Raw genomic sequence first — 9,226 nt, 5'->3', positions numbered from 1 at the left:
ATTTAACTCACTTTTCATTTTTAAAGTCATATTAATTAAGTACATTTTCACTTTTATATTCTTGTATTACGTAAATATCTTTATTTGTGATAGCGTCATATTTAGATACTTATATTTTAAGTTCTGTGATAATTATAGAATATCTTTTTCAAGTTTTTATTTTCTTCATTCTTATTAATTAGTAAAGATTTGTTACCTCATTAAGATTAGTAAGATAAGATCTAGCCCTCTATTTGAGGTTTCCGTTTCTATTTATTAATTAAAAAATTAACCCTAGGCACCTTAAATAAAGGATTAGTTTTTTTTTTTTTTTGGCAAAAAGTACAATCAAACATAACTCCATCTTCAACTTTAATTCTATAAATTTTAAATAAAATAAAAAAATATTTGAAATATATGGCCCAAATGTCTACTTAGTTGCTCATGTTAATTTCAAATAAAATTGTCGGGTGAAGCCATCGTAATTTTGGGGGATTTTCCTCACTGATTTGCGTAAGCCATGGGATGATCTTACTTTCCTGCATTCCTCCCTTACGAGTAGAACACTAGAGACTCCCAACGCGTTAGTCGATTATACGGGATCGATCAGTACGTATAATCTCACAATGATCCACGTTATTTTTGGGTATTTAGGAGCCATATTATTGGAATGAAACGATTTTTTCAATTTTTCGTTAGTCTATGAATATTTGGTAAAATGACATACGATTGATTTTTTTGAAAAACATTATCAGACCTTCCGTAATGAGTTGGGGGATGATCTATGGAATTTTCGCGCATTTATAAGCTATTTTAGGCAATTTCTTCAATTTTTTTGTGTGAGTTAGCCCATAAATAGTTGGTGAAATGGCTTCTAGTCGATTTTTTAAAAATATTTTTTACAAGATGCACCGTAAGGAGTTGTGGGAGAAGTACGTATAACCTCACCATGATCCAATATATGTTTGGACATTTAAGAGCCATTTTACAAGAATTATGTGATTTTTTTTCAATTTTTCGTGTGCCACTAAACAGTATGCCCAGTGGCAATTTTTTTAATAAGTAATAAATAAAGATCCACACCGGTGAGAAATACAAGTAAGTGGGACAATATTTTATATTTTTCTTTTGCATACGAATACATAATTGAATCTATTGAAATCGATCTAGATTCACAATTTTATTCAGACACACAATTTGAAACTTCAAAAGATGAACACGTACAAGTAAGTGGAGCAACATTAAGGACCAATAAGTATGCTTATTCCTTGAGTAGAAGCAGAAGCTGCAGCTTGAGGGCGAGCGAAAGCTTGGTAAAAAGCAATCAATTTATCTCTTGAAGGTAGATGTTCCTTGACTTGACTGCACTTAACATACTCATCTCTCCAAACACAAAAAAAGGGAAATTTTTTCTTTGTCACTAATTCAACTCCAGAGACTTCTTGGTAAACTCCTAGCCAAAATCCAACCATATTTGCAACAATATCAGCAAATCCAAATTCGTTAGCCACAAAGAACTCTTTGCCTTTGAGCTCCTTATCAAGAATTTTCAACATCTCACAAACTTCCCCTTTAGATTTCTCTTGCACCTTTCCTTTGCCTAAGAATGCATTGCTTACCGTTTTCATCTACACAAAGTATTGCTTCTTTTTTTTGTGTGTGTACTGTTATTCCGTATAACTGATGATGGTTTTATTTTCTTTTCTTATTTATTTTTTAATTTTTGGAAGATAAGTCAAAAGCTTTTTTTTATTCTTATTTTTTTTCTTAAAGAAAAATTTTGTTCTCCTTTTCCCTTTTTGGTTTTGTACGTGTAGTATGTTTTGGATAGGAATAGGAGTGGGGTAGGTTTGTTAGATTATTTAGGTTATTTTTTATTTTAATTTTAGTTTTACTCTACTTTTAAAAGAATAATAACTAACTACAAATTATAATAACATATAAACTAATTATTTAAAATTAATAAAAATCTAAGAAAAAGTCAACTAGCTATATATATATAAAAAAACCAATTAAATAATACTAGCTTATTTATAAAAACTTAATTTCAAATATAGATTTTTTGTAATCTTCCATTTCTTTTTAAACAATTGACGATAAAACCTACCTTAAAAAGTGATTCTATTTTGTTATTTTCAAATCTTTTAAAATAAACTTAATAAAAATAAGAGAAAAGTCAAAATGTTTAATTTACATTTATAAAATATTTCAGCTCTAAAAATGGTGTAAAATTTTAAGTTCAGTCAAAAATTACGTGTCTACAGTTTACAGCCACACAAATTTCTATCATTTATTTTGGACCACAAGTTTTAAAAGTCTTCCTTTCTTTCTTAAACTCCGTGCCGAGTCAAAGTACCTCACATAAAATGGGACAGAGGGAGTAATAAATAAAGATCCACACCGGTGAGAAATACAAGTGGGACAATATTTTATATTTTTCTTTTGCATACGAATACATAATTGAATCTATTGAAATCGATCTAGATTCACAATTTTATTCAGACACATAATTTGAAACTTCAAAAGATGAACACGTACAAGTAAGTGGAGCAACATTAAGGAACTATAACTATGCTTATTTCTTGAGTAGAAGCAGAAGCTGCAGCTTGAGGGCGAGCGGAAGCTTGGTAAAAAGCAAGCAATTTATCTCTCGGAGGTAGATGGTCCTTGACTTGACTGCAATCAACATACTTTTCTCTCCAAGCACAAAAATTTGGAAAATTTTCACTTGTCACTAATTCAACTCCAGAGACTTCTTGGTAAACTCCTAGCCAAAGTCCAACCGAATTTGCAACAATATCAGCAAATCCAAATTCGTTAGCCACAAAGAACGTTTTGCCTTCGAGCTCATTATCAAGAATTTTCAACGTCTTACAAACTTCCACTTTAGATTTCTCTTGCACCTCTCCTTTGCCAAAGAATGCATTCCACACCGTTTCCATCTACACAAAGTACAATGATACCACGCCTCAATCTCAAGTAAGCTAGAGTAGACTATTTATATAAATTCTCATTAATCCATATTATTATATACAAAATTATGAAAAGTGTTTCAAGCTCTCTATATTTCTATATAATAAGATCTAAAGTAAATGTACTCATATATTGAATGAAGATAAATTTACCTTATTATGAAGGTAGTTAGCCCAAAAACGAGCTAAAGCACGGTCATGAGTATCTTCTGGCAAAATGGAAGTGCCTTGATCAAATGTCTCGGAGATGTACTCAAGAATGACCATAGAACCACAAATGGCCTTGTCATTGTGAATGAGCACTGGGACTTGCTTGTAAATAGGGTTATGTTGAAGAAGTAAAGGGTTCGTTTTATCTTGATCTACTTCTATATATTTATATTTGATTTGCTTAATCTTTAGAGCCCACGCAACCCTCTGAGTAAATGGACTATACCAAAAACCTAGCAACTGCACTTCTGCCATATCACAACTTTGGTTATTAAACTAATTTACTATGTTAAAGGATATTTTAGTGGTGGTTATGTCTTGAATTATGATCTTCTTTCTTCTTTTATAGAAGGGAAAATTGAGGGAGTGGTTGAAGGTTCCTATTATTATTATTTTTTTAAAAAAATCTTGTAAGATTTTATTCTTTACCTAGGACCAAACGTTGTGTAAGACTTGGAAAGACAAATGATTATTAAATTAGTCCATGTTTGTTCAAAGACATGGAACGACCAACGTACGCGCTTAGCTAACGAACAAAAAGTGGCGTTATTATTGAGAGTATAATTAAATAATAAAAATGTGTTCTTTCTAAGCGCTTAAGCTTTTAGATAAGATGGTGATACACTTCAACATAATATCAGAACAGTCAAAGGTTCTGAAATCAAATTACCGCCGCCCATATTAAAAAAAAAGAAAGAAATATATTATTTTTAACATATTAAAGTAATTTGAATTATATTTTTTTTCTAAAATAGAAATGATTGAAAACACAAACCCGTGAAACCAGGATAATCATTATCTATTTAAATGTTTGTTGATTAACGTCTTTTGTTTATAAAATGTGGGTGGTCAAAATATTAAAAGAATTGATTCTCTTTTTACTTTATTTTTAGCCAAAAATTTGAAGGGTTCATTGAATTTTCCAATTGACATATCATACCAGACTTGTGAGTTGTGACTTATTGGTAGGCCCTTACTAACCATGATAACTCTACTTATCCTCCATATATATTTTTTCAATTGTATTATCTACACCCATGTTTATATTTCAAATTGTTTAAATTTAATATAGTTAAACAATTAAATAAAAAATTATTATTTAGCCTTTCATATTCATAATAATTTATTTCTTAAATAAATCAATAGAAATTTATTATTTTTTATAATATTATATTTATCATTAAATAACTCTAAAAGATTTTAATAGCAATATTTATATTTTAAAGCATAATTAAAAACTTAATTTTAATAACATAAACTCATAATAAATAATTTATTAAGAAGAATATCAAATTTATATAAATCAACTAAAAATAACCTAAATATATAATTATTGACTCTACGTAGGCACTCAAATAAGATTTTACCTTTATGATGAGTATATACAACTCACTAAGATATATTAAATTTTTTATTTTTTATAGTATTGGACTCTTATTAATACGGACTGTTTCCCCGAACTTGTACTGCAATTATATGAGTTATATATATATATTTTTTTTTTAATTTTTTTTATTCTTTTTTTTTATAGAGGCTTACACATATAAGTCATGATGTGATCGTTTAAATATTTTTTACATATGCCACGCACTCACTATTTCATCAAACAATGTGGCTTACTTTTCTTGCTTTTTTAATATTTCTTTTCCAATTCAATGAGGAAATTGATATGATTTTTTTTATAAAAAGCCGCTTTGCTTAGTGGTAAATTTTGCTTAAAAAAGAAGATGATATTATTAATTATTGTTGAATCACTAACCAATAAACATATTAAGAACAGTAACCCAACACACTTATTGGTATGTTACTAGTTGGCTAAGCTAGCTTTTTCTAACAAATAATTTTATTAGGACTTTCTTAATCTTATACAAACACACATTTTAATTCTTTTCTTTATTTGCACACTTATTATACATAATTGAAATCTACGAGATTCGTACTAAAATCACAATCTTATTCCAATACATAATCCAAAACTTATATGAGTATTAATTTATTTTTGAGGAGTAGCAGAAGTTGGAGCTTGAACGCGAACACGATCTTGATAAAAAGCAAGCAACTCACCAATTCTTGAAGGTAGATATTCCTTGACTTGACTGCATTTAATATACGCATCTCTCCGAGCACAAAAATTTGGAAATTTTTCATTTGTTGCTAATACAACTCCAGATGCTTCTTCGAAAAATCCCATCCAAAGTCCCACCAAATTTGCAGCCATATCAGCATAACCAAATTTGTTAGCCACAAAGAGCTTCTTGTCCTTGAGCTCATTATCAAGAATTTTCAACATCTCACAAATTTCCTCTTTAGCTTTCTCATGCTCTTCTCCCTTGCGTAAGAATGCATTTACCACCGCAGCCACCTACAAAATATAATAATACTACGCCTCAATCTCAAGTAAGTCAGATTGAGTCGGCTATTTATGCAAATACGAATATATTGAATGAAGATGAATTTACCTTGTCATCAAGGAACTTAGCCCAAAAACGAGCTAAAGCATGGTCATGAGGGTCTTTAGGCAAGATGGAAGGGCCTTCAAATATCTCGTCGATGTACTCAAGAATGGCCATGATATTGTGCGAAAACTAACAATTGCAAGTCATGAAGATGATATAAAAAAAGCATAATATATAAATATACTCTTTAACTTGACTTCAACTGACATCTATGCACTTTAACTTTAGATATGTACAGGTAGACACTCAAACTTTTATTAGGCACAAAATGCAGAATCCTAGAATCACTAATTCTAAAAAAAAATGAATATGCCACTAGATAGTGTAACAACTCCAATATCATAATAGAAACGTTCAAATATTATAATTACTAAACTCGAAGTTACAACGAAAAATTAAACTAACAAAGAGAACTATTGTAGAAGATAACTAGAAGGGAGATGAGAAGCATAGACTCAAAGAAATGGATGAGAGGACTAGATATTTTTATCAACAATTTGCTTAAATCGCTTTCTCATCCATCATCCTTTTAGTTAGTTGTTAATTAGGCCTGGGTCCCAAATCAGCCTTTGCAAAGACTTTCCAATTTTGTTGCTTTTTCTTGATCTAATAACTAGTTGTGGACATTTCTATAGATATTGACCTTGGATTAACAAATAGTGTGCTTATTAGTAGCAATTTTTATTAATTGTAATAAATAAAATCCTCATTGGTGAGAAGCATAAGTAAGTAGGGCAATATTTTAATTCTTTTCTTTCGCATACAAATACATAATTCAATCTATTAAATTCGTCCTAGATTCGCAATTTTATTCCGATACATATTTCGAAACTTTATAAGATGAATACAAATATATTTATTTTTGAGTAGAAGTAGAAGTTGCAGCATGAGCGCAAGCACAATCTTGGAAAAAAGCAAAAAAACTCATCATTTCTCGAAGGTAGATATTTCTTAACTTGACTGCAATTGATATATTCATCTCTCCAAGCACAAAAACTTGGAAATTTTTCACTTGTTACTAGTTCAACTCCAGAGGCTTCTTGAAAAATCCCTAGCCAATATCCCACCAAATTAGCAGCAATATCAGCAAATCCAAATTTGTCACCCACAAAAAACTTCTCGTCTTTGAGCTCATTATCAAGAACTTTCAACATCTCACAAGCTTCCTCTTTACCTTTCTCTTGCTCCTCTCCTTTACGTATGAAAGTACTTACCACCGCTCCAAAGTACAATTACTACATCTCAATCTCAAGCAAGTCAGAATCGATTATTTATATATTCTTCAATATATATTCATATTTCACTCCCTTAATTAATCTTTAAAGCCGCCCACTCTAACTTTGAGACTAANATTAATCTTTAAAGCCGCCCACTCTAACTTTGAGACTAAATGGGCTATACTAATAACCTAGCAACTTCACTTGTGCCATATTACAACTTTGGTTATAATTGTTTGCTAATTTACTATGTTAAAGGATATTTTAGTGGTGACAAATTAAAGTACTAAATGAGGGAGTAGTTGAAGGTACCTAATTTATTATTATTTTATTATTTTTAAATTCTTCTTATAGTTTATTTGCCTTTACATGGGACCAAATGTTGTGCAAGTCTTGATAAGGCAAATGCTTATTAAATTAATTCATGTTTGTTCAAATGCATTAAATGACATACGTAAGCACTTAGCCAACTCTATTTTGAGACAGAAAACCCAAGGATTTAAATAGTACTCAACTCTCAACTGGATGGATCATATTTTCATGTGCTAATTTTACCATCACTAACCTCCTACATAGATCTTGTTTTTCATTATATATGTCATATAGTGATAGAAAATTACATTAGTCTCAAAAAGGTTTACTAAATTATGGAGATAGCAATATATAACATGAAGACAAATTTACCTTATCATCAAGGAACTTAGCCCAAAAACGAGCCAAAGCACGATCGTAAGGATCTTTAGGCAAGATGGAAGGGCCTTCAAATGTCTCATCGATGTATTCAACAATGACCATAGACTCACAAATGGACTTGCCATTGTGAATTAACACTGGGATTTTCTTGTGTATTGGATTAGATTGAAGAAGTAAAGGGCTCTTATTTTGTAAATCTTCTTCTATAAATGCATATTTGACTCCCTTAATCTTTAGAGCCCATTCAACTCTATGACTAAAAAAGCTATACCATAGACCAAGCAACTTAACATCTGCCATCTCTCAACTTTTCTTAACTTTTTTTTGCTTTACTAATTGAGGGAATTTTATTTGGTTGTTGATTCTCTCTTGAGGTCTAGTCTTCTTTTATATAGAGAAAAAACATTAATGTTTCTCGTTTTACTATTTAGTTTTGTAATTTTATAATGCTTTCAGTTTGGCCGATGACTTGAAATAAATACTATATATTGGTACTTGACAAGTGGCGTTTTTATATTTTTTATTATGGTTAAAAATAAGCGGTGTTTCACGAAATAAGATAAAGAGTTGAGAGTGTACACTATGGAACATCAGATGATCGCTAGTTGAGATGCGTTTTGATAAATAGTTAGTGATATTTCAGATAGAATCTACAAACATAAGATAATTCAGATATAAACTCACAAATAATGACACTTTAGATATGTTTTGAACCATTAACTATCCATTTCTTTATATTGATAGTAAATAAAATTTAATCCCGAGAATAATAAGATGACTTTTATATGTCACCCCCTAATTCATCAAATAATTATATGGCTTACTTCTCTTGTTATTTTTTTTTCAATACAATTGTTGGGATCAAAATAATATAATATGAGGAAGCTAATATTTTAATTCTTTTCTTTTGCATACAAATACATAATTGGATCTATTAAAATCGTTATAGATTCACTATTTTATTTAGATATATAATTCGAAATTTCAAAAGATAACTCACGATGTATTTATTTTAGAGTAGAAGCAGAAGCTGCAGCATAAGTGCGAACTCGACCTTGAAAACAAGCAAGTAACTCATCATTTCTTGGAGGTAAATATTCCTTGACTTGACTGTAATTAACATACTCATCTCTCCAAGCACAAAAATTTGAAATTTTTTCACTTGTTACTAATACAATTCCAGAGGCTTCTTGAAAAATTCCTAGCCAAAGTCCCACAAAATTTGCAGCCATATCAGCAAACCCAAATTTGTCACCAACAAACAACTTCTTATCCTTGAGCTCATTATCAAGAACTTTCAACATCTCACAAACTTCCTTTTCCTTTCCTTTGCGTAAGAAAGTATTCACCAGTGTTACCACCTACAACAATCACGATAATACTACGTCTCAATTTCAAGCAAGTTAGAATCAACACTCCCTATATTTTTTTGTATAATAAGATCTAAAGTAAATGTACTAACATGACTAAATTATGCAAATAGGTATATATAACATGAAGATAAATTTACCTTATCATCAAGGAACTTAGCCCAAAAACGAGCTAAAGCTCGATCATAAGGGTCTTTAGGTAAGATGGAAGGGCCTTCAAATGTCTCGTCAATGTATTCAACAATCACCATAGATTCACAAATTGGCTTCCCATTGTGAATTAGCACTGGAATTTTCTTGTTTGGATTGGATTGAAGAAGCAAAGAGCT

The 9,226-nt window shown here is 30.3% G+C and overlaps 3 protein-coding genes and 1 pseudogene across 4 annotated transcripts; all 4 read right to left on the bottom strand.

Moving 5' to 3' along the window:
* Positions 1–1,011: 1,011 nt before the first annotated feature.
* Positions 1,012–3,511, bottom strand: LOC125851428 (probable glutathione S-transferase). Of its 2 annotated transcripts, XM_049531224.1 has the most exons (3): positions 3,105–3,509; positions 2,883–2,921; positions 1,012–1,568 (listed from the first exon to the last, which is right to left on the bottom strand). In XM_049531224.1, the coding sequence occupies exons 1-3, from the start codon at positions 3,414–3,416 to the stop codon at positions 1,221–1,223; spliced, it is 699 nt and encodes a 232-aa protein (XP_049387181.1). In that variant the 5' UTR covers positions 3,417–3,509; the 3' UTR covers positions 1,012–1,220. The 2 variants fall into 2 exon arrangements, with proteins under 2 accessions (XP_049387181.1, XP_049387182.1); XM_049531225.1 differs by lacking the exon at positions 2,883–2,921 and having other exon boundaries at positions 1,012–1,607; positions 3,105–3,511.
* Positions 3,512–4,999: 1,488 nt separating this feature from the next.
* On the bottom strand, positions 5,000–5,731 carry LOC125851426 (probable glutathione S-transferase). Its single transcript, XM_049531222.1, has 2 exons — positions 5,621–5,731; positions 5,000–5,523 (listed from the first exon to the last, which is right to left on the bottom strand). The coding sequence occupies exons 1-2, from the start codon at positions 5,729–5,731 to the stop codon at positions 5,155–5,157; spliced, it is 480 nt and encodes a 159-aa protein (XP_049387179.1). The 3' UTR covers positions 5,000–5,154.
* A 742-nt stretch (positions 5,732–6,473) lies between these two features.
* Positions 6,474–7,829, bottom strand: LOC125851429 (probable glutathione S-transferase; annotated as a pseudogene).
* A 501-nt stretch (positions 7,830–8,330) lies between these two features.
* Positions 8,331–9,220, bottom strand: LOC125851427 (probable glutathione S-transferase; the record flags this gene model as incomplete). Its single annotated transcript, XM_049531223.1, has 2 exons — positions 8,331–8,888; positions 9,038–9,220. Coding segments are annotated over 2 exons (537 nt in total), but the record flags the coding sequence as incomplete, so codon positions are not given.
* Between the last annotated feature and the right edge of the window lie 6 nt (positions 9,221–9,226).

This window comes from Solanum stenotomum, unplaced genomic scaffold (assembly GCF_019186545.1).
Source record: "Solanum stenotomum isolate F172 unplaced genomic scaffold, ASM1918654v1 scaffold25481, whole genome shotgun sequence".
Taxonomy (NCBI): domain Eukaryota; kingdom Viridiplantae; phylum Streptophyta; class Magnoliopsida; order Solanales; family Solanaceae; genus Solanum; species Solanum stenotomum.
Note: the sequence above shows the minus strand (reverse complement) of the source record. Positions and strands in the feature narration are given on the sequence as shown.

What these genes read in the sequence shown, in the direction of transcription:
- LOC125851426 (XM_049531222.1), bottom strand. Translation starts at nt 5,731, where the DNA reads ATGGCCATTCTTGAGTACATCGACGAGATATTTGAAGGCCCTTCCATC. An exon ending in CTAAGTTCCTTGATGACAAG is followed by an intron (nt 5,524 to 5,620) that starts GTAAATTCATCT and finishes TATATTTTGTAG; the next exon opens with GTGGCTGCGGTGGTAAATGC.
- LOC125851428 (XM_049531225.1), bottom strand. Translation starts at nt 3,416, where the DNA reads ATGGCAGAAGTGCAGTTGCTAGGTTTTTGGTATAGTCCATTTACTCAG. An exon ending in CTAACTACCTTCATAATAAG is followed by an intron (nt 1,608 to 3,104) that starts GTAAATTTATCT and finishes TACTTTGTGTAG; the next exon opens with ATGAAAACGGTAAGCAATGC.